This window comes from Oratosquilla oratoria, chromosome 32 (assembly GCF_046742065.1).
Source record: "Oratosquilla oratoria isolate Oo_2021 chromosome 32, ASM4674206v1, whole genome shotgun sequence".
Taxonomy (NCBI): Eukaryota; Metazoa; Arthropoda; class Malacostraca; order Stomatopoda; family Squillidae; genus Oratosquilla; species Oratosquilla oratoria.
This window is the reverse complement of record NC_134808.1, coordinates 9,069,328-9,094,840: the sequence shown is the minus strand read 5'-3', so window position 1 is coordinate 9,094,840 and position 25,513 is coordinate 9,069,328. Positions and strand designations below refer to the sequence as shown.

Below are 25,513 nucleotides of genomic sequence, written 5' to 3'. Positions count from 1 at the left end.
ATCATTTTTTGGTGGAAGGTAAATTGAGAGTGGAGAATAGGTGGAGAAAGAGGAAAAGGGCAGAAGGTAGGGAGGTACTCAGAGGGAACTGCTTAAATGAGAAAGAAAATGAGTATAGGAAGAAGGTGAGAGAGGAGTGGGAGGGAGTGAAGGATAGAGTAAAACTAGGAGTGGAAGAGGAATGGGGATGGTTTAAGGAGGGAGTCATAAGGTGTGCAAAGATGGTGTGTGGAACAAAGAGGGTGGGAGGAAATAGAAGGAAGGGTAGTGAGTGGTGGGATGAGAACGCAAAGAAGGGTGTAGAAGAGAAGAATCGGATTTCGTAGATTGGTATAAAGTAAAGAGAAGGGAAGTTAAGCATAAGATAAAGGAAGCAAAGAGGAGAGCAGATGTGAAATGGGGTAAGAGTATGACAGAGAATTTTGAAAGTAATAAAAAGATGTTTTGGAAAGAAGTTAAAAGAGGAAGAGGAGGCAAATTAAGTAGAGAAGAAAAGGTAAATGGTACAGATGGAGAGATGATAATGGAAGAGAAGGCAGTGAGAGAAGGTAGGCAGAGTTTTTTAGGGAGTTGCTAAATGTGAAGGAGGATAGGGAGGGAAAGGTAGTTGCAGTGGGAAGCGCTAAGAAAATGAGAGTAGGTAAGGCAACTGGGTTGGATGGATGCCATACAGAATGTCTGAAGAAATGAGGTACAGTTTTGGTGGACTGGCTGTTGAGGTTATTTAATGTTTGTTTAAGAGAGGGTAGAGTGGCAGAGGACTGGAGGAGTGTCTGTATAGTTCCACTTTACAAGGATAAAGGGACAAGTGTGAGTGACAGAGGGATCAGCTTGTTGAGTGTAGTTGGGAAGGCTTATGGGAGGGTTTTAAATGAGGATTAGGAGAGGAAGAGAGGGAGTAATTGGTGAGGAACAGTGTGGGTTTAGGACTGGTAGAGCTTGTGTAGATCAGATTTTTGTGATAAGACAGATATGTGAGAAAGCTATAGGAAAAGGTAAGGATGTTTTTTTGGCTTTTATGGATTTGAAAAATGCTTATGACAGGGTAGACAGGAAGGCACTGTGCGAGGTACTGCAGATATATGGGATAGGAGGAAAGCTGTTAAGAGCAGTCAAGAGTTTTTACATGAGTAGTAGAGCTTGTGTTAGGATTAGAAATGGAGAGAGTGAATGTTTTGAAGTAAAGGTGGGACTTCGTCAGGGATAGGGTGGTATGAGAGGTGAATGCAAGGGTAGTGGGTCAGGGGTTGGAGATGATTAAAGAAAATGGAGAAAAGTGGGAAATAAGCCAGGTGTTGTTTGCTGACGATACTGCACTTGTAGCAGGATCAGAGGAGGGAATGAGGAAGTTAGTGACAGAGTTTGTGAAGGTGTGTGAAAGAAGGAAGCTGAAGATAAATGTGGGCAAAAGTAATGTGATGAGATGTACAAGGGGAGAGAGTGACAGCAGGCTGGAAGTGAGCATAAAGGGAGAGAGACTGGAGAAAGTGGATAGTTTTAGATACTTGGGTGCAAATGTGACAGGAAAGGGAGGAGTGGAAGTGGAGGTAGAATATAGATTGAGAGAAGCAAGTAAATGCCTTTTGGGATAAAAAAAAAAATGTAATGAAAAATAGACATCTGACAGTGGATGCTAAGAGGAGATTGTGTGAAAGAGTGATTGTGCCAATGACACTGTATGGGGTTAGAAACATGGAACATAAGAGAGGAGAAATTTGAATGTGTTCGAGATGAAATGCCTGAGAAGTATGGTAAGGGTTACTAGGATAGAGTGAGAAACAAGGTGAGGAGAAGAGCGGGGATGAAAAGGGAGTTGGGAGATAGGGTTGAAGAAAATAGTATTGGGATGGTTTGGACACATGGAAAAAATGAGTGAAGAAAGATTAGTAAAAGAGGTGTGGAAGGCAGAGGTGGAAGTAGTGAACATGATGGGATGACCAAGAATGAGATGGATGGATGGATGGGATAAAAGGGGCATGGGGGAAGAGGGAAATGTCTGTTGAGGAAGGAATGGAGAATACAAAAGATAGGGGTGAGTGGAGAATGGCTGTATATAGATTATGCCTTGATGCATGGAAGGGTGTGGGTGGGCGATGGGGTTGAGGGAAGTAAGTGTGAATGGTATTTTGATACACCCTGAAGGGATTTCTCCCTTTCTGCATGAGGGGACAGAGAGGGGGGCTTGCCAATTAAATGAAGTGGCCTTCCTGAGGATTTGCTCTGTCTTGCTACATTGGTTCTGACCAAGGGCAGTAGTGGGTGAGATGCAGGGATGACCTGTCATCCAGGAGGAGCCAAGATAAGAGTGGAGTATATGGGGATGGAATGGGTGGGAGTGGATTTTATGCCTTTGTTTTTTGGCTACCACCTTGTAAGGGAGAAAAATCCATTGGTATATGTATGTATTGAATATATACAAAATAGATAGCAGATAACCATTAAAAGTATTTGTTGCAGTAAAATAAGTTTTTCTCTTTCAGGAGGGTGGAGTAATAGAAGTATATATGACCCATGTCACGTCCACAGGAGATATATATGTTCAAATTGAGACTGAAACATATAAAATCCTAGAAAGTCTTCTAGAGGCATCTAAAGGTAAGTAAACACTTCCACCCAGCTCCTCTGAATATCTCTTGCAGAAAATTTGTACCCTCAGTATTCAGTAATACATCCAGAGTTCACCTAAATATTGCTTAGACAAGAAATGTAGTATTGCTACCTGTATTTACCTAGTTGTATTATACGGGAAGGGGAGTTATGTATTTCACATCTAGTTTGTTCTTAAAATCATGTATTGTGTTTGCACACACTATTGTTTCATCCAATTAGTTCCAGACATCCACCACTCTGTGTGGATTTTTTTTTTTTTTTTTTTTTTTCTCTCCTTTCTCAGATCTCTTCAATAAATGGCCTTTTTAAATTTCTTTTTGTCCCCTTGTTTTTCTTCTACCCTAATTTAATAAGTCTTCTCTATCATAATTCTGTAAATGGTCAACAGAACACCTCTTTCTCTTCTTTGTTCCAGGGTTGGTAATTACAGTTTAGACAATATTTGCTCATATGTCAATTTTGAAAGTGTAGGGGCCATCTTTGTCAATGCTCTTTGGATTCTTCCTATTTTCCTTGTATTCTTTTTTGTACTGGGTGTACTTCATCCAAGTAATTAAAAGCCACCTTTATTGATCTTAAGAAATTGTAGGTTTCTCCAACAATTTTGTTTATCTGCTTGTCTGGGGACATGTCTTTGGTGATGATTACTCCAAGGTCCTTTTTGAAACCAACTTTCTTTACTTTGTGCCAATTTTATAATGTCCTGATATTCTTTTTTTACATACTGTATTTTTCGGACCATAAGGCGCTTCGTACCATAAGGCGCACCCGTTATTTGCTATTCCTTGTCTTTACATAAGGCGCGCCTGACCATAAGGTGCACCTGGTGTCGTCATCGGATAATCATGCATATGTGAGTGCATTCAGAACTGAACATTTTCGTTGTTGAATGAAAAAAATCGGTTGAGATTTAGTAAAATTACAAAAATAATATATATATTTTTTTTATTTTGGTAAGTGAAATCAGACCACTTCCATGGACGGTCTGCCCTGCCAATACCCCTAAAAAATAACATAAACACGTTACAGGAATTGTGGAGAATAAAACCAACATTAGCAGTTTTATTCCCAGAATTCTCTATTCACTTAAAAACACAAGATTTATTACAAATGACAGTAAATTTTTAGTTTCGACCATGGGCGCAATATAGCAATAGAAAATTAATTATTAATTTTGTAAATTATAATGTATCAACGTAATATGCAATTTTGTGAGCGGAAATAAAAAACAAAAAAGGTGCTAAAACAGATTTCGTAAATAACGAAGTCATGTCGGACGAAAGGTACGCCATGTTTGTTATGATAGATGCCGACGTCGAAGAAATGAAAGGATGATAAATTCGTCTAACCTAACCTAACCTAACCTAACCTTGTGTTTAATAAATCATTACCTGCAAATTATATGTCATCCGGATCGTCCTCGTCGTCGTCGTGAGAGACGTTGGCGGGCTTTTCAACCACTCTCTCAGCTTGCAGGGTATACAAAGTTTTTGCAGCTTGAAGGAATGCATGTATCTCCGCTCCATAACATTCCTTCAAGAAAATGTACCTGGCAATGTATTGTCGGAAGTACCGACGCCGTCAGTTGACAGACGACAAGATGGCGTCCCGAACCTATGCTACCGACTTCGTTCATTAGTATATTTGCTTGTAGCAAAGTATTTTTTATTTTCATTTCCACCCACAAAATTGCATATTACGTTGATACATTTTAATTTACAAAATTAATCATTTATTTCCTATTGCTATATTGCGCCCATGGTCGAAACTGAATGTGGTGTGAGCGTGAGTGTGTATGGCGCTGACGGGGACGGACGGCTGGCACCCCCCCCCTCTTTCGGGGGGGGGAGGGGGTCAAAGAGCACGAGCGCTGGTATCCCCCTTCCCACCAGGGGTGGGGGGGGGGTGCCCTCGCGTTGGCTTGGGTAGAGCAGTGCCAGGGAAGGACCGCGCGTGGGTGGTGGGGTGAATGCGAGTGTGAGAGAAGTATACACAAAGGGGGATCTGATAGGCTAGCATTAATGGTTAGGAGGTAGGGAATTAGGCTAGAGTGAGACTAAGGCAGTGGAGCGTGTGTTACAAAGGAAGGCAAGGACCCACCCAGGAGCGACCGAAACCGAAGAACCGTCGTCATCGACGCACAAGTAAGTACTTTTGATCACAAGCTATCTAGGCTCCGCCAAAATGACTGCACCCGCAAGTGGAAACGGGCCGTTAATGTCCGCACCTGAGAGTGGAAACGAACCGTTCAAGATGAACAGTGTCACCTTAAGGCCGTTTGACGGGATCGGAGATGTCTCCGTGTGGCTAACAAAGGCGGGATTGGTCGCGCGACTGACGGGAGTAAAGGATGTGGCGAGTTACATCGCGCTAAATTTAGAGGGCGTGGCCTTATCCGTCTACATGGAGATGGCAACCGAAGATCAAAAGGATGTGGGAAAGGTGAAGGAGAGGTTACAGGAGGTTTTTGGCGAGAGTCCCTTCGAAGCGTTCTGCAAACTACAGCGAATGCGGTGGACGGGAGAACAGGTGGACGTGTTCGCCAATAACATCAGGCGATTAGCAGGCCTGATTAATCTCGAAGGCAACTGCCTGGAGATGGTAGTGAGAATGGCTTTCGTGAATGGGTTTCCAGATTACATATCGACTGGGCTGCAGGCAATGGAAAATGCAGCAAAGGCAGACATGGGCGAACTTATAGCCTGCGCCAGACTCCTGACTAAGGCTAAGGATGGAGGGCCGATGGTGGCTGTAGCCAATGAACAGCCACAAAGGAGGATGCCCTCGGCGGGAGAAGGCGCGCGGGCGGGAACCGTGGCCACTGACGCCTACCGAGAAGGGAGAGCGGGTGAGCTCGGGGGTGACTACAACAGATGGCGTGGGCTGTCGCGGGTCCGTTGTTACGAGTGCCGGCGACTGGGTCACCTTGCAAGGGACTGTAAGGAGGTAGAGCTCATCTGTTACTCGTGCAATCAGCCAGGGCACATGGCCCGAAATTGCAGCCAGGGAAACGGGAAATCGGCGGCCACCATGCAAGGGGCCGCCGAGGAAATGTAAGGACACCGTTCAGTCGTATGCCGATCGTGGATATTTGGGTGAGAGGGAGACGCGCGAGGGCGCTGATAGACTCAGGCTGTTCAACCACGATCGTGAGGACCGACATAGTTCAAGAGTTCAGACAGGGAGATGTGGCCCTGACGACAGTCGACGGGAGAGAGACGATATGCGATGGCGACCAGGAAATTGAAATGATAGTGGAGGGTATCCCGATACGACTTAGAGTGCTCGTCATTAGAACGATTCTAGAGGGAATTGACGTGGTGCTGGGAATGGACGGAATTACCCAGCTTGGAGAAGTCACGTTCATCGGTGGGCTCGTACGGATTGGAATGAGGCGGGACTCGGAAGAGAGGATGAAGAACCGACCGAGGCCGGGTGAGGACATAGGAGTGGCAATGGGAGCCGCGGAGGGCGGTGCTGGCCCGAAGCTCGACCCTGGGGAGAGGGCGACGCCGTGCACGATTGAGGACGAGGACTTCCGGGCGGAATTTGACGGCCGGAAGTGGGAAGTAGAGTGGTATCCGAAGGAGAGCTCGCCCGTCTTGAAGAACAAAGTCGACTGCTACACGCGGACCCTCGAAGTGGAGCGATGGATCGAGGAGGGAATCTTGAGTCCCTGGGAGGAACCAGTGGAGGGCGGAATCCTGCCCTTGATGGCAGTGGTACAGCCAACAAAGAGCAAGGTACGACCGGTGCTGGATTTCCGAGAGCTGAACCAGTTTGTGAAGTGTCATACTGGCGACGATTTTGTAGATGTGTGTAGTGAGACCCTACGCAGGTGGCGCCGAAGGAGGGGGGCGTCCGCCGTTGTAGACTTGCGGGCGGCTTACTTGCAAATTCACGTGGCGAAGAAGCTATGGAAGTACCAGCTAGTAAAATACAAAGGGAGAATTTACTGCTTGACCAGACTGGGTTTTGGGCTCAGCTCGGCCCCGAGGATCATGACGAGAATCCTGAAGACGGTACTGGAGAAGACTGAAGCGATGAAGAAGGGCACTGACTCGTACCTCGACGACATACTGGTGGATGATGGCATAGTATCAACGTCGAGCGTGGTGGAACATTTGGCTCGGTACGGATTGACAGCTAAGGAACCGGAGCCGTTGGAGGGAGGAGCAGTGTTGGGACTGCGACTGGAAAGGAACGCGGCAGGAACGCTGATGTTCAGGCGAGGGAACGAGATCCCGAAGGTGACGGGCGAAATGTGTAAGCGAGAACTTTTCTCCCTTTGCGGCAAATTAGTGGGCCACTACCCGATCGCCGGATGGCTTCGTACGGCATGTAGCTACATTAAGAGGAGGGCGGGATCGAAAGATTGGGGAGAGAAGGTTGATGAGGACACGCTAACCATGATACGCGACGTTGTCCAGAGGACGATGCACGATGATCCTGTGAGAGGACAGTGGAACGCGCCCCAGCAGAGCCATGGCGTAGTATGGTGCGACGCGAGTAGTATCGCGACCGGCGCCGTCTTGGAGATAGGGGACGTGATAGTCGAAGATGGAGCGTGGCAGCGGAAGAAGGACGACTACCACCATATTAACGTGTCAGAGTTGGACGAGGTCATAAAAGGAATAGATTTGGCGCTGAAATGGGGGCTGCGTGAGATCGAGATCAGGACGGACTCAGCCACGGTAGCGGGGTGGATGAACTCGGTGCTGACGGCTGAGAAGAGAGTACGCACGAAAGGAGCTGCAGAGATCCTTGTGAAGCGCCGCCTCGGGATCCTGAGAGAGTTAATCGACGAGTTCGGCATGAAGATAAGGGTGAGGGAGGTATCCTCGGAGACGAACAAAGCAGACGCACTTACCAGAGTAAAGAAGAGCTGGCTGAAAGCGAAGGAAGAACAGGAAGAGAAGCTCGAGATGTGCGCCGCTGGGTCCTTTCGTGCGAAAGAGTTGCACGAAACGCATCACCTAGGGGTCGATAGGTCATTGTTCCTGGCAAGGAAGGTTAACCCGAACATATCAAGGGAAGAAGTGCGGCATGCGGTGAGGGCGTGTGCCCGCTGTCAGTCCATAAACCCCGCCCCCAGACCGCATTCAGCGGGGGAGCTCTGCGTGGAAGAGAACTGGGGGCGGCTGGCGATTGACGTAACCCACTATCAAGGCACCAGATACTTATCGATGGTCGATTGCGGGCCAGGGCGGTTCGGCATTTGGCGAGAACTGAAGGCGGAGACTGGAGAAGAGATTGGGCGGGTGATGAACGAGGTATTTTTGGAGCGGGGCCCAGTGGATGAAGTCCTGATGGACAACGGCACGGCGTTTCGGTCGGAGGCACTGAAAGGTACATTGGACAAGTGGAACACAAGACGCTTCTTCCGGGCAGCGTACCGACCGAGCGGAAATGGGATAGTAGAACGACACCATCGTACAATTAAGGCCATAGCTGAGAGGGCGCGAATACCGCCGACGGAGGCAGTTTTCTGGTATAATATCTCCCCCAGGTCAGGCCAAGACGACCGCTCGGTTCCGCAAAAGGCTGTGTTCAAATATGATTGGCGGCATCCGCTGCAGGGACCGAAACTGCCGGCCGATGCCGAAGAAGGCCCCGCCTCAGTGCAGGTGGGGGAGGAGGTATGGATGAGACCAAAGGACAGGAGGTGCACGTCACAGTGGACAAGAGGGACAGTGACGGAGGTGAACTCCCGGAACAATGTTTCTGTTGAGGGAGTGCCGCGGCATATCTTGGATATTCGGCAGGTAGTGAGTGAAGGAGAAGATGAGGAGGAAGGCCACGGAGCGACAACGAATGAGGATGGGGTGTCTCGGAGACCCCACCGCGAAAGACGCCCGCCAAGGTGGCTACAGGACTATGATGTAGAGGAAGGAGAAGACGAGGAGTAGGTTGATCTCGAGATCAAGGGGGTGTGTGGTGTGAGCGTGAGTGTGTATGGCGCGGACGGGGACGGACGGCTGACACCCACCCCCTCTTTCGGGGGGGAGGGGGTCAAAGGGCACGAGCGCTGGTATCCCCCTTCCCACCAGGGGGGGGGTGCCCTCGCGTTGGCTTGGGTAAAGCAGTGCCAGGGAAGGACCGCGCGTGGGTGGTGGGGTGAATGCGAGTGTGAGAGAAGTATACTCAAAGGGGGATCTGATAGGCTAGCATTAATGGTTAGGAGGTAGGGAATTAGGCTAGAGTGAGACTAAGGCAGTGGAGCATGTGTTACAAAGGAAGGCAAAGACCCATCCAGGAGCGACCGAAACCGAAGAACCGTCGTCATCGACGCACAAGTAAGTACTTTTGATCACACATAAAAGATACCCAAATGACTACAGTCAGAGTGGAGCAAGACTAGACCAATGCAAAATGGCTGTGTTGTGGACGCTATCATGTCATAGCCATGATAGTGTGAATGAATGCGGTGGCATGGACTCGAAAACTGTCGAAGTTTTCGCAATTTTCTTGTCAAGATACATGCATCTTGGTTATAACTTGGTTGTAACTTTTGCTAGGCCTATGCACTGTCGCCTTCAGCAGGCTAGCTACGAAACGTGTCAAAATAGTACGTCACTGTCCAAGGCATTTTTTTGCACTGAAGCCACACATAATGCACACCACCCGATTTTGGCAAATTTTAAGGATTTTGCCCGCGCCTTATAGTCCGAAAAATACGGTACATATACCAAAGGCTTTTTCCCCCTTATAAGGGAGGTAGCCAAAAAACAGACATATTGTTTAGACAATAATGGTAAGGGAAAACACTTATGATGAAGCGTTCACAGTTTTTATTTCACAGGATCAGATTAGAACACACTAGCCACTTGTACCCACCTCAAGGCCTCACTTCCGAATGACTAACTGCGTCATCCTAGCTATGGAATAGCGTGCCCAAACGGTTGCTTTCAATCAATTTTATAATTATTCTCTTTCACACAGAAATTTACATCCATCCAAATTTTAGTAATATAATAATATAAATTTAATAATATTAATAATCTACAGTATATCCCATTCATTCAACTTCCACATTACAAAAAATAAAATGATAATCACGTAAACAGAAATGGCAATTAGTTTACTTCTGGAACCATCTATACTCACTACACATACGCACACACACACACATACAATTACGCATCACTTTTAAGTTCTAAATTTATACATAATGCTAACAAACTTTTTAATACATCAATGCTTGGCCAGCTATCTGTCGCTGACCCCAGCGAAGTGCAGTGTAACTTACATGAAAGATATATATTGAATTTGAATTGAAAGACAATTTGAATTTGAATGGAAAGAATATACAAGGTATTTGGAAGTATAATTAACATGTAGGCATAAGGAATGTTATATATATATACAAACATCTTATAATATCAGAGATTGGAAAGGACGGTAGTGGAGAACATTTTGGCAGCTATAAGGTTTGAAGGTTCAAGAAGTATTACGCCTGCAAAGATTATATGGGTGGGAGACAGGGGACATTGAAAAGGGGAGGGAAGGAGGAAGGGTGTCTGTGGGAGTGGGAGGTTCATTGTCACAGTCTACACCTCGGGAGAAGAGCTTAAGAGTGTCCAGGTGCATAATGGTTTCTGTGTCTGAATGTAAATGTTTTAATTTGACTTTGTAGGTTCTAGTGCGAGGACACGGAAGGGACCAAGGAATTTTGGTGAAAGCTTGGAAGATGGAGAATGGTTCTGGGCATAGACGATGTCACCTATTGCAATGTTAGATTTTCTCGCATTTTTATTGTGAAAACAGGCCATCTCGTCTTTGGCGAGAGAAAGAGACTAAGTAATTCTCTTGAAGAGAGAGCTGAAATTTGAAAATGAAAACTTTACAAAATCATCAAGGTTGTAAATGGGACCTATATCTGAAGCAAGAAGGTCATATGGGAGTCGCTTGTCAGAAGCAAAGATGACAAAGTGAGGCGACTCTGATGTGGACCTGTTGGTGGCACTGTTGAGGCAAGACTGAATCATAGGGACATGGTGATCCCAGGAGAGATGAAGGTCGAAAGCGAGGTGTCAGAGAACATAGAGAATCTTTCTGTTTTGGCGTTTGACAAGGCCATTTGAACTGGGGTGGTATGCAGCAATATTACATTTTGTTATCTGAAAGGATTTGCAAATATTTGAAAGAATCTCATTGTTGAATTCTGTGCCATTGTCAGAGAGAAGAATTTTGGGAGTAGTGAAGGAGCAAATAACTTTGTCAATGAATGTCTTTGCAATTGTTGTAGCAGTCTTGTCGGGAATAGGTTCATGGATACAGAATCTGGAAAAATGGTCCATGCACACAAACAGGTACTGATTTCCACTAGAATTGAGTGGTAACTTGAGAAGGTCAATTGCAATCATATCAAAGGGTTTGCTAGGGATTGGATATTTCAAAATGGGAACTTTACTATGAATATGACCTTTATGGCTATTAGATATCATAGGTCAAAGATGATAGGATTTTATTCAATATGCTTAGGCCTAGGCTACGTTTCCCAAAGAAAATCAGATGAAATTATAAAAAGGTTAAAAATACTATGCAACATAGTTCAAAGATGCTAAGATATACTGTATATATATATATAGACCGACTTGCGTCCAGATCGACTTACGACCTGTCTGTTGGAACCGAACTCGGTCGTAAGTCGACGACTACCTGTACTTCAAACTGATGCATTTCTTGACTGTGATAATTATGCTGCCTATGTTGACTTATTCAAAATTCACTTTGGCCAACACACTAGTGAGAGAGTTATCCCCCTCAATGAAAGAAATAATCATAACACAAAAGGAAATCAGCGACCAAATTAAAATCCTTGATGTCAGAAAATCCATGGTCCAGATGGAATTGCAAATTGGATACTGAAAGAATGCATGGAAGAATTAACAGACAAAATATACAATATAATTAAATTCTCACTTAAAGAAGGAAAAGTACCACAGGACTGGAAGAAGGCAAACATTGTACCAATATATAAGGGAGGAAACAAAGAAGACCCATCTAACTAATGACCCATCTCACTAACAAGCACAGTAGCAAAAATTTGTGAAAGAGTTGTCAAAAATAGAGGTTAAGCATTTGGAAGAAAAAACTACACTGAATCCAAATCAATTTGGATTCAGACAAGGAAGATCATGTACAACAAACTTGATTTGCTTCTATTCAAGACTAGTAGACATAATACGAGAGAGTTGGGTGGGCAGACTGTGCCTTTCTCCACCTACAAGAGGCATTTGATAAGGTACCACATAAAAAAACTAATAAAGAATATTGAGTCAATAGGTGGCATCAGAGGAAAATTATTGGAATGAATGAAAGACTTCCTGATTGGGAGGAAAATGAGAGTAGTAATTAGAGATAAATTCTCAAACTGGGAAGAAGTAATAAGTGGTGTCCCGCAGGGCTCAGTACTGGCCCCGATCATGTTTGCCATATAAATTAATGACATGGATGAGGGTGTAGTGTTATATGAATTTCTTTGCAGATTATGCAAAGATACTAAAGAAGGTAAAAACAGAGGAAGACTGCAACTCATTGCAACAAGATTTGGACAAGATCTGGAATTGGACTCAAAAGAAGGAAGTAAAATTCAATATCAAGAAATGTAGTATAATGGAATTTGGAAAGAGTAAAAACAGAATATCAAAAGATTACAAAATTGGTGAAGAGGTGAAAAAAGTAAACTCGGAGAAAGATCTTGGAGTGACGATCAGCAAGGACATGACACCGGATAAGGATATTAATAAAATATTTGGAGAAACCTACAATTTATTGAGGTCAATTAAAGTGGCGTTTGCTTATTTGGACAAGGAAATGATAAAAAAAATTCTAACTACACTAATAAGACCAAAACTTGAGTATGCAGCAACACTATGGACACCCAGTACCAAAAAGAATATAAAAAATATTAGAAAGAATACAAAGAGCAACAACAAAACTAGCACCAACTCTTTCCGAACTGACATATGAGCAAAGACTGTCCAAACTAGAATGACCAACTTTGGAACAAAGAAGGGAAAGAGGAGACTTGCTGACTATCTATAGAATAATGAAAGGAATGGAAGTCTTAGATAAGAATGATTTGTTAATATGGGATAATGGTAAAACAAGAGGACATGAAAAGAAACTAAAAAAAGATAGTTACAGAAGAGATCTGAAAAGGAACATCTTCTCGCACAGTGATAGATACTTGGAACAAATTAGACAACGAAACAGTCTGTGCAAACACTATTCAAGATTTTAAGAAAAAACTTAATGCTGAGAGATACAAAGACGGGTTACCACATGCATAGCTTTCTTCCCGTATAATACAACTAGGTATATACACCACCCTTGGTGCTCTCACTCCCATTTATATACTTGCTTGCCAACTCAACTCCCCCCCCCCCTATGTCAGAAAAGAAAAAGCGGGAAAAGTTGCTTCTGATCTTAAGGCCCAATTGAAATCAACTCTCGCATCTTCCACATGGGTTGATGCTGACAAGAAAATCTCCCTTAACAATGTTGCTTCCCTCATTGCATACTTTTGATTTCTTTCTCTTCTCCATCCAGACACGTTAATCAAAACCCAATCCGTCCAATTCACTCCATGACCATAACGAATTTGTCTCATCAGATTCATGAGTCACCAAATGACATTGTTGCCCAGCCAGCCCCTATTCCCAAACCTGCGTTATCGGTTGCCCATGTTTCCAGATCTTCCTCTCGTCATAAATCCACGTTTCGCACCAGATCCACCTCCCATCCTAGGCACAGATCCTTCTCCCATCACACTGTCATTTGCTACTTTTTAAAAAAAAAACCAGGACACTATGCCAACCATTGTGCTATTTGTCTTGCCACTCCTCCTGATAAAGGGTGCCCCATACATGCCACTTGTTACCACACAGCTGGTGACTGCCATGTTTTGAACTCTACCCCTTCTCATAAGACCTTCTCTTCCCGTCAGAGTTCCCCTTCTTCTCCTCAATAACTATCTCCTTCTGTTTCTCTCAGAACACCCCCTCCTATCATGCATATCCCATCCCCACCACCCACCCCCATGTCCCTTCCCATTTGTACTCTTTCTAACTCTGTCAATTGGTCACATGCTCTTTCCATTCCTGCTACTGTACATAACATTCCTATATCTCTCTTCATAGATACTGGGTCCCCTGTAAATATTATATCTTCTTCCACAAACTCCACTTTTCATATAAGTGTGTTACATTCTTGGAACCTCCTGACTTACAACTTACTAACGTAGATGGTGTTCCATTCCCAGTTTTAGGTAAGATCCCTCTTCCTATAAATCACCATCCTCAAAGTCAAGAGATTCAACTCCCTCTTTTTGTGGCTGATGTACAGTTTCCTGCAGATGTGCTTCTGGGTCTATCCACTATGCAGCAATATGGAATTAGCGTCTTCCCCCATTGTCATGGCATTGCTTATGGTCGTCATTTCATTCCTGCCCAACCTTTGGTGACTACATCTCTACCACTTTCTGCACTTCCCAGTTCTGCGCAATCCTCCTCCCACAGCATGCCAATTGTTTCAGTTCCCACTATTGCTGTTCCTCCTCCTTCCCCTCCCCTCACCAGATTCAGGCAATTCCAACATAGAGTACTTCCTCCCTGCCTCCTGTAGATCCCACTTCCCAGGACACTGTACAGCCATCGTCTGAACCTTCTCTTCAGACTTCACTACCTCCTTCCAGTGAAGCTGCCTTGATCAAAGTTTCCACCCATACGAAGCAAATGCATTCTTCTCACATGTCTATATCTAGGAAACGGAATACCAAATGTCCTCCCCCTTCTCCAGAATTCTCTCCAACAGAAAACCAGGTCTCTCCTCCCTTGGATGAATTAGTAATTACCTCCTCCCCTGTTTCTGATGTGCTTTCCACAATGTGTCATACTACTCATGCAGTGTTAACAAGAACTGTGACTCTTCCACCACATGAGTATTGCAAAGTGCAGCTTCGCATTTTCCGAGCTCTGGAATGCGATGTTCTCTGTATGCTTGAATCCATACGTGGCAAAGGCATATCACTGACTTCAGCCTTATGCACTACCTCCAAGAAAGGTCATACTTCTTTTCTAGTTGCCAATGACACTAATGCTCCCCTCCACCTCAGCCTTGGTACAAACTTGTGTGATTTTCTAGTGTATCCTTTAAGAGTAAAAGTCATCGATGACCACAATTCTTCATTGCCAGTTTGTACCATTAACTCCAATGTGCCTCATGCACAGGTTCCTATTGAAGCATCTCACTTCAACTCCCTTGACTCCCCTGATGCTCAACAGGATTTAGTTTCCTTATTCAATGTCTTTCATCATGTCATTGCCTTGCCAGGTGAATCCCTAGGTTCTACTGACTTCATTCACCACCACATGTGACGTGATGGCTCCAAACCTTGCTACATTCCAGCTTATAGACTGCCACACAGTAAACATAAGATTGTGGGCAAGCTCATCGCAGACATGCTTGCCCAGGATGTCACTGAACCTTCCATTTTGGAATGGAATTTTCCCTTATTTGTTGTCCCAAAACCAGATGGTACCTTCCGCCCTGTTGTTGATTTTAGAGAGCTCAACAAGATCACTGTTCCCAAAAGGACACCCATTCCTGTATTGCAAGAAATTCTCCATTCTGTTGGTCAGAATAACACTGTCTTTTCAACTTTAGATCTAATGTCAGGCTATTTCCAGATTCTTCTTGCTCCGGAAAGCCAATCCCTAACAACCTTCTCTACCCCTTCTGGTCATTTTCAATTCAAACACTTAGCTATGGGTCTAACCTCTGCTCCTTCTGTCTTCACAAGACTTATGCATACTGTTCTTGATTACTTGGTGATAATGTCTTTATGTATTTCGATGACATCATAATTGCTTCTAGGTCAATCCCCGAACACATTCAAACCTTTCAACAAGTATTTTCTCGTCTTGCTGATGCCAACCTCAAACTCAAGTTAAGCAAATGCTCTTTCCTTAAGAAAGAGATTCGTTTTCTGGGTCATATACTCACTTCTACTGGCATTCTTACTGTTCCTGATAAAGTCAAAGCTGTTGCTGACTTCCCTCGTCCAACGGACATTGACCACCTTTGCTCCTTTCTTGGACTTTCAGGATATTACCGAAGGTACACTCACAATTATTCTAAAATTGCAGCTCCTTTCACTTCATTGCTAAAGATGTTCCTTTCCACTGGTCGTCTGCACAGGAACAAGCTTTTGCAGACTTAAAGAATATCCTTACTAGGCTATCCTGTCACAGTCCATACTGACCACCAGGCACTTCTTCAACTTTTCAAAGGCAAGAACTTGTCCGGAAAACATGCTCGCTGGTTCTTGACCATTCAGGAATTCAATCCCACCTTCTCGTATGTGCGTGGATCAGCAAACAATGTTGCAGACGCACTTTCTCGAAATGTTGCTGCTATCACTTCCTTCCGTCAGCCAGTCACTCTTACTCATGCGTGTATTCATGCAACTCAAAGATCCGACCCAATGTGGAAATGTGTGATATTTTCTCTTGAGTCAGGAGATACATCAGATCTTACAGACTTCCCTACCTCCTTGGAACACTTCAGACTCATCGATGATGTTCTTTACCACGAAACCACACTTTCCAACAAGCATGAACCAAACAAACTTGTACAACAACTTGTAGTACTTAGTACCTGCAGTTCTGTTCCTTTTACATGATTCTCCACTTGCTGCACATCCAGGAAAAGAACACTGTTTAACACAGGCCAGACTTCAGTACTTTTGGCTTACAATAAGAAAAGATATCCATGCCTACATTGATGCCTGTCATTCTTGGTGTGTGTGGGTGTTCTGCTATGTAGTGTAGTGGGTGTGATGTGTTTGTTGTGGCTGCGGCAAGTGTTTGTGTGCCTCTCATGTCGAGGTGGTCCTTGACTTTGGGGATTTTTGTTTCATGGTGTAAATGGTCTGTAGGTGTTGTATTTGTGCAGCCTGTAATTGTTTTTAGGGCTTTGTTTTGTATGATTTGAAGGGTGTTGTGGTGTGTCTCACTGAGATTAGGAGCCCATGCAGGACTCGCATAATTCATCACTGAGCGTATGCATTGTTTGTATATTGTTATATTAGTTTCTTTGTTTTGTCCAAATGTTGTTCCAGTGATTGACTTAAGTGCGTTAAGTCTGGGTGTGCATTTGTTTTTTATGTTTGTGATGTGTTGTTTGAAAGACATGGATGTATCATATGTTACACCAAGCTTCAACTGTTGATGGTGGTGACAGCACATCTGGTTGTCTTTACATTGATGGCAATGGATTATCAATTGTGGACACCTCCGTTGCTTTTTCCTTCTTCCTAGCTATATTCTTGAATATATTGTGCAGTGTCTGTTGCTTCATAAACTTGGGTCTTTCTATAATTTCTCTAAGTTTATTTTGGAGCAAGTAAACATTCATGATTTCTTGTTCACTTACAAAACTGTGTTGCTCTAGTCCAGCCAGCAGTTCAGTTACCATCAGACTTTCTTTAGGAAACGTATGCATACTGAATAAAATCTTATTATCTTTGAGCTACGTTGTTTAATATTCATTAACTTTTTATCATTTTCGTTAGGAAACGTAGCATAGGCCTACGCATACTGAGTAAAGTCCTGTCATCTTTGACCTACAAATCCTTTTTTGTTGGTTACATTAAAATCATTGTAAAGCAAAATTAGGAAAAAAGATATTTCGAAACACATTCTTTTCATTTACGTACTGTACCGAAAATATTGTTATCGACAACAGACTAGGCATAAACAAAGTTTACTGTTACATTTTATTAATCGCAAAACATAAAGATACTAAATGCTGTACCGAACATTTTGTCATCGACAACAGACTAGGCATAAAAAATACTGTTACATTTTATTAATTGCAAAACATAAAAATACAAAATGTAAGGCAAAATTAGGATTTTTTTTTATTTCAACAAAACACATTCTTTTCGTTTAAGTACTGTACCGAACATATTGTTATCGACAACAAACTAGCCTAGACATAAAAAGTTTGTTATATTTTATTAATTGCAAAACATACAAAAATACAAAATGCAATGCAAAATTAGGAAACATTTTACTTCAAACAAACAAAATGAATGAATATTTAGCTGGCTGGGATGCTGACGCTGCCGGCAGCCTGCCAAAACTATCGTACTCGCGTCTCGCAGCGTGCAGAATAATGTACTGCACTGCCAGGCATAACATTGGAATTCTATTACTCTATTAAATGTTAGATATTATTGCACCATCTCGTGGTCGTAAAGTCGATCAGTCGTAAGTCGCATATGTCGTAAGTCGACAACTACCTGTATATCACCAGCATTTGAAGCAAGATCAACAAAGCTGTGGAGAACAGCAAGTTTTTCCTGATCTGTTGAGCATTTCCTACGGTTAATAGCTGCTTCGACATTTGCCAGAAATGTGTGAGTGGGGATATTGTTGCCAGTGAATTTGGGGACGTCTACAGTTTCATGGACGATAGTCATGAGTTGTGGAATGGGCTTTTGGGTGGATGAAAAAGCCATGTTGGTAGGACTCAAAGGAGGGGACTGGGATGTTGGAGATGAAGGAAGGGGTGGTAGTGACTCTAGTGATGGAAGTAGTGGAGATAGGAAGTCTGGGGAGGGAGGAAGTGAAGATAGTGGGTCTGTGGATGAAAGTAGTGGATTTGGAGAGGGACTATGAAAAGGATAGCGAGGATATTCTGTCATACGTGAAAGTTATATACTGCCAAAGGGTTTTCCACTTACCTTAGAAATAGTAGAAGTCTTGAGCTGTAGGCAGAAGAAACGCAGATAAAGGAAGAGAAGAACGTATTGAAGGGAAGCGTTCTTGCCTGAAAACAGTGGAAGAGATTAGGAAAAGTATACAGAGAAGTTACAATATATCATGGAATATATATAACTTTATGATATGTATAAAGCAATTGGAATATGATATATATATAGAGACTGGAAGGCACAATAAACACTATCACAAGAAACAATATCAGTCAAGTTTATCTCAAAGAATTTAGCACTCGATTAAATAAGAGTTCACAACACTAATGTCCTTTAGTAAGGAAAGGCTTACTGAACTGAAGTCCGCAGTGTAAGTTGGCATATACAAACATTGACGGTATGATCTCTGGATTAAATGAACTGAATGACTACTTAGAAACTGATAAACCTGACTTCATGGGCGTAGTGGAGACGAAATGGAAAGGACCACTATTAAAAACCATTGTGGGACATGTTCTATATAACATATGGGCAAAAAACAGAACCGAAAAGGAGGAAGTGTCATGATACTAACCAAAAAAGGATTAGATGTAGCCAAGGTTACTGAAGGAAAAGGAAACACAGAAATAATTATTATTAAAATTTATTATAAAAAGACAAAAAGCAGAAAGTTTGTAATAGTGTATGTACCACCAAAGACCCATGCATGGTCAGATGGTGATCATTCCAACTTGTTGGAAGAAACAATGGAGGTGCTTAATGAATTGCTAAAAGAAGGTGGAAACTTAGTAATCATGGGTGATTTTAACGCAAAAGAAATAATCTGGGAAGAAATGACAGTCAAAGGAGGAGAGGAACTTTGGAGCAACACCATACTGCATATGACTATCGAGTACACAATGGGTTAAGGAAAACACTAGATATAGAAATAAAGAAGAACCATCAAAACTAGACCTAATATTAACATCTGAACCGGAAATTATAAACAAAAAGGAGTACAAAACACCTATTGGAAAAAGTGACCACATACTAATAGACTTGAATTAAAAGACCATTATAATATAAACAGAAATAATAAACATAGAAAAGAAAAATTTATGTACAACAAAACGGACTTTGAGAAACTAAAGAAATTTTTCCAAGAATACTGACAACTGAAGATACAGAATTGCCGTTGGGTTTTAAAGCTTCGAAGGATCACTTCATGTTACAGGTTGACATTCAAAAATCCGGCAACCTCGGGACCTGAGGACTGCCGGATTTTTGAAGTTTATAATTTTGTATGGTGTACCCCGTATATATTTAAAGAAAATTACCACTTGTGCAGTCCTTTAATGAAAAAAATAAACACTAAGTGAAAAACAAATTAAATTGTATTATTCACGAACTAAATAAAATACAGTAAAGATAGATATACAGAATTTTAATTCAATTTTAATAAAACATATAAAACTGATCCTTCGAAGAATCTTAATTAAACTAAATAAAATACTCCGTACTGTACTTCTTAGGAAAGAAGCTAAATAGCAGATGGGCTTTTTACACATGATTTTAATTCAATTTTGATTCAACTAAATAAAACTGATCCTCCTAAGAATTTTAATTAAACTAAATAAAATACTCTGTACTGTACCCTGTATTTCTTGAGAAAAGAAGCTAAATAGTAGATGGACTGTCAAGATCATCTTCATCATTACTGACAGTGACAACATCATCGGCAACAGGAACAGCTTCAGTTTTTCTTTCTGTTTTTTAATGTCGTATACAGTGGAGGAACCAATGTCGTAAGTTTCACAAATGATTCACACAGACACATTACTAATTTTTCTTTAATATTTCCACTTTCTCTGCGATCGATAACACATGATGTTTGCGTTTTATGCCACCTTTCTTCTTTGTTGATTCCCTATTGGAGCTATACAACAACAAATAAATGCTATAATGAGGAGAATAATGAGAAAAATGAGCAGGATTACTTGTTAGCAGGTGGAAGCAACCAACAGCTGATTCCGGCGTAAGCGGCAGTTCCAGAAAACGGTGGCGAAATATGAAAATGCACTCCCGAAATCTGTCCTGGATTTCTGAAGGTTCTGGATTTATGGTTGCCGGATTTTTGAATGTCAACCTGTAATGTGCTGCCCTACTGTTGCATGTAACTACAAATGTAAGCTGCTTGTTATTGGTAAAAGTTTACATCTGAGAACTTTCAAGGGAATGGCACAGTTTCCTGTCCATTACCGTGCTAACAGGAAGGGGTGGGTTACCACTGATATTACACTGGATTGGTTTCATAAATGTTTTGTTCCTGAGACTAGGGCTCACTGTAACTCAGTTGGACTAGACTCTAAGTGCAAGATACTTCTTATTTTAGACAATTGTTTGCCACATCCAAAAGTAGAGCTTCTAGTGAAAGATGATGTTTATGTTGTCTACCTCCCACCCAATTGCACATCATTAATTCAACCACAGGACAATGGCAGTATATGTTCAATGAAGTGTAAGTATCGATCCCTGTTAATGAGCTGACTAGCAAGTTCAGTTAATTCAGGCACCCTGGTACAGAAGTTTATAAAAGAATACAACATTAAGGATGCAGTATACTGTGTTGCCAATGCATGGAAGTCTGTGGAAACATCAACATTGAAAAATGGATGGCATAAATTGTGGCCAAGTTTAATGTTTACTTCTTATTCTGACGCAGACAATGAATATAATTTTGGGGGGTTTAGGGTTTCAAAAGAAAAAAAGCTTGTACATGAACTTATTGACTATGTTAAAGATGTAACTAATCCTTATGCCAAGGAGCTTTCATCAAGGATAAATGAAGATGTTTTAACAGAATGGATGGATGTTGATGATAATGTGCCTCCAGTTCATCATTACACAGATTCTGAAATTGTAGATATAGTTAAAAGTACAGGGACAGGTAGTGATAAAGATGAAATCAGTGATGAAAATGAGGAAGATGTGAGAGAAAGAAACTCTAATGACATGTTAATTATGTTGGCGACTGAACTGCTGGCTGGACTAGAGCAACACAGTTTTGTAAGTGAACAAGAAATCATGAATGTTTACTTGCTCCAAAATAAACTTATTAGAGAAATTATAGAAAGACCCAAGTTTATGAAGCAACAGACACTGCACAATATATTCAAGAATATAGCTAGGAAGAAGGAAAAAGCAACGGAGGTGTCCACAATTGATAATCCATTGCCATCAATGTAAAGACAACCAGATGTGCTGTCACCACCATCAACAGTTGAAGCTTGGTGTAACATATGATACATCCATGTCTTTCAAACAACACATCACAAACATAAAAAACAAATGCACACCCAGACTTAACGCACTTAAGTCAATCACTGGAACAACATTTGGACAAAACAAAGAAACTAATATAACAATATACAAACAATGCATACGCTCAGTGATGAATTATGCGAGTCCTGCATGGGCTCCTAATCTCAGTGAGACACACCACAACACCCTTCAAATCATACAAAACAAAGCCCTAAAAACAATTACAGGCTGCACAAATACAACACCTACAGACCATTTACACCATGAAACAAAAATCCTCAAAGTCAAGGACCACCTCGACATGAGAGGCACACAAACACTTGCCGCAGCCACCACAAACACATCACACCCACTACACTACATAGCAGAACACCCACACACACCAAGAAACATTAAAACAACACCCAAAGACCTTTATCTCGCACAGATACTCTCTCCTCTTCCTCCACAACCACCAAATACCAGCCTCCGGAAACATATTCATAATCATATCACTCACCGCTCCATAAACACACTGAAAGACAACACACTGCTGCATGCCAGACCCCCTGATATCCACCCCTCTGAATCCTCTCTCCCACAAAAGGACAGAGTCCACCTGGCCAGACTGCGGTGTGGCCACCACCCAGCACTTCTAAGCTACCAGAAGAGGCTGGATGACTGCATTGTGAACAGCTGCCCAGGATGTAACACTTCACCCCATACCATACAACACATAATGGAAGACTGCATTATACACAATCATGCACGCAAACAACACAACATACACTCTATAAAGGATTTGTGGGAAAACCCAGTTTCGGCAGTGGCATTCCTTGGGGAGACAGGACTGCTCGGACAGACAGTCTAGGAAACGACAACAACAACAACAGTTGAAGCTGTTCCTGTTGCTGAGGATGTTATCACTTTAAGTGATGAAGATGATGATCCTGTACCTGTTGCTGAGAATGTTGATGAAGATGACCCTGACAGCCTATCTGCTATTTAGCTTCTTTTTGAGGGTACAGTACTGTACAAGTAACAATTAAAATTCTGGAAGTACAATAGTATTTTGTTTAGTTGAATTAAGATTCTTAAGACCTTTTTAATTTATGTTTCGAGGATTTGTTTTATTTAATTGAATTGAAATAAGATTAAAATTCTGAAGAACTACTTGTATCTGTACCTGTACTGTATTTTATTCAGTTGGTAAACAATAAAAAGTTCATTTGTTTTTCACTTAGCGTTTATTTTTTTCCTATAAAGGATTGCACAGGTGGTAATTTTCTGTTATTAAATATATACAACATATGTAACCTTCAAAAATCTGGAATTTTAACAAATTCAGCACTCCTCAGGTCCTAAGGTTGCCGGATTTTTCAATGTCAACTGTGTTCTTTTTTACTTTTTTGGAACTTCATTATGCTATATTTCTTTATGTTGAAGTCTACTTCCCACTTCTGACTATTTCCAAACTTTGTTCAGGTCTCTCTGCAGTGATTCCCAATCTTTTTCAGTATTCACTTTCCTCAACAATTTAGTGCCATCTGCAAAGAAGCTCATGTAATATTCCACATCATCATGTCATTCACATAAATAGCAAACATTGTTGGAGCCAATACTGATCCCTATGGAACTCCACTAATCACCTCCTCCCAACCTGAACTCTTCTCTGAGCACTACCCTCATTTTCCTTGCATGTAAAAAATCCTCCATCTAGTTTAGTGGTTTACCTTATATCCCTCCTGTTTTCCAGTTTTTTAATAATTTTTTGTGACACTTTGTTGAAGGCTTTTTGTAAGTCCAGGAAAGCACAATCAACCCATCCATCCCTTTTTTGTATTATATCAGTCCTGAGTAGAAACAGATTGAAGTTACATTGTAAAATACTGGTACATCTGTTTGTATATTTGTAATTTTTTATTTTGCTTTTTGTAAATATGATAAAAATTATAAATGCTTTTGATTTTCTTTTATGTTTTATTCCTAGCTATTCATATCTAAAGTAAATTGAAGTTATTGACATCTATGGAAGTTATACTAATGGCAACTAATAGGACTGGTGATGATATCATTTTGACAATCAAGTTGACTCATGTGAAGGGGGTATGGGACCATATTGGGTAATCAATTGGGGGTCTGATTATCAAAAGGTGAAGAACCCCTGCTTTAAGGTAAACCCTGCTGGAGAGCTGAAATTGTGTAATTTGGGAAAAATTACTAATGCTAAAAATTGTACAGACAGGTATGGGAAGACAATAGTAGGGAAACATGGTACTCTGGAAATGGCTTTGTAATGTGAATATCACTACTAGACTGGCTTTGACTTTGACCTTTCTCAAAAGTTGGTGTTGTGAACTGATGGTGAGTGACTAGTGCTTATAAATGCTATTGGCTTCTCCTTGGTGATTCTGTTATGTGATTGGACTCCACTTTCTCTCCTTGTGCATTGTTCAGATTGGAAAGAGGTGATCAGTGGAGTACTGCAAGGATCTGTACTGGCACCAATAATGTTTGCTATCTATATGAAAAACATGGACGAGGATGTGAACTGTTACATGAGCTTCTTTGCTGATGATGCCAAACTGTTAAGGAAAGTAGAAACTGATAAGGACTGTGAAGCACTGCAAGAAGACCTGAATAGGGTATGGAACTGGAGTCAGAAATGGGAAGTGGACTTTAATACTAAGAAGTGTAGCATAATGGAGTTTGGAAAAAGCAAAAACAGAATATCAGGAAAATATACAATTGGAACCAAGGAAGTAAAGAAAGTAGGATCCAAAAAAGATTTGGGAGTAATCATCACGAACGACTTGTCCTATGATAAACAGATTAACAAAATTGTCGGGGAGACTTACAACTTGCTAAGATCAATAAAAGTGGCATTTGTATACTTGGACGAAGACATGAGAAAAAAGATATTGGTTACATTTATAAGGCCTAGACTAGAGTATGCAGCGACATTGTGGTCCCCCAGTACCAAAAAGAATATAAAGAAAATAGAAAGAATCCAAAGAGCAGCTACAAAAATGGCACCTGCACTTGCAAACCCATCATACGAGGAGATATTGGCTAAACTGGAGTTACCGACACTGGAGCAAAGAAGAGAGAGAGGTGACCTACTGACCATCTACAGAATCATGAAAGGCACAGAGATACTTGATAGAGAGGACTTTCTTAACTGGGACAAGAGAAACACAAGAGGACATGGAAAGAAAATAAAAAAACATAGCTATAGAAGAGAACTGAAGAAAAACAGTTTTCCTCATAGAGTTTTGGACACTTGGAACAAAATGGATAATGAAATAGTATGCGCAAAAACCATTCACGAGTTTAAAAGCAAACTAGACACTGCGAGATACAATGGCGGGACACCACGAGCATAGCTCCCCTTCCCGCAAAATACAACTAGGTAAATTGAATGACTTGGGAACCTGTCTGAGTTGGGTGGATAGCCAGGCAATGAAGGGCTGGTTCTTTTCAGGCAAATTGCGACCTTTTTTGTGATGCTCAGGTGGAGTGAGTATCCTAGTGATTAGTTTTATCACCTGTGATGCCCACATCACATCTCCACATCTCTGATTAATGTTGGATGTTTTTATGAATGATGCCGTGTTGAGCTTTCTTGTCCTTTTGTTCATGCCTTGGCACAGCAAGCTAGCTTGTCTTTAGTTTGCTAGGTGTCCTGTGATGTCTACATGAACCACCATTGTATTGTCCATGTGGTGGTGTCTGAAGTCTGGTTTGTGTTTCCTCAAGCATGCCCCTATTCCTCAGCCAGTTTTGCACATGTATTTTACGGGAAGAGAGATGCTTGTAGTGACCCACTTTTGTATCTTTCATCAACCAACTTGATCTTAAATTCATGTATAGTTTTTGCACTCACTGTTTCCTCAT

At 41.9% G+C, this 25,513-nt stretch overlaps 1 protein-coding gene across 5 annotated transcripts in view; it reads left to right on the top strand.

Annotated features, from left to right (window-relative positions):
- LOC143041758 (tudor domain-containing protein 7-like) overlaps positions 1-25,513 on the top strand; it is a 566,748-nt gene that overhangs the window by 325,224 nt on the left and 216,011 nt on the right. For all 5 annotated transcript variants that reach the window (XM_076213779.1, XM_076213782.1, XM_076213783.1 and 2 more), the window contains one exon: positions 2,481-2,595. In XM_076213779.1, coding sequence (XP_076069894.1) covers positions 2,481-2,595 — 115 coding nt within the window. The remainder of the gene's footprint in view (positions 1-2,480; positions 2,596-25,513) is intronic.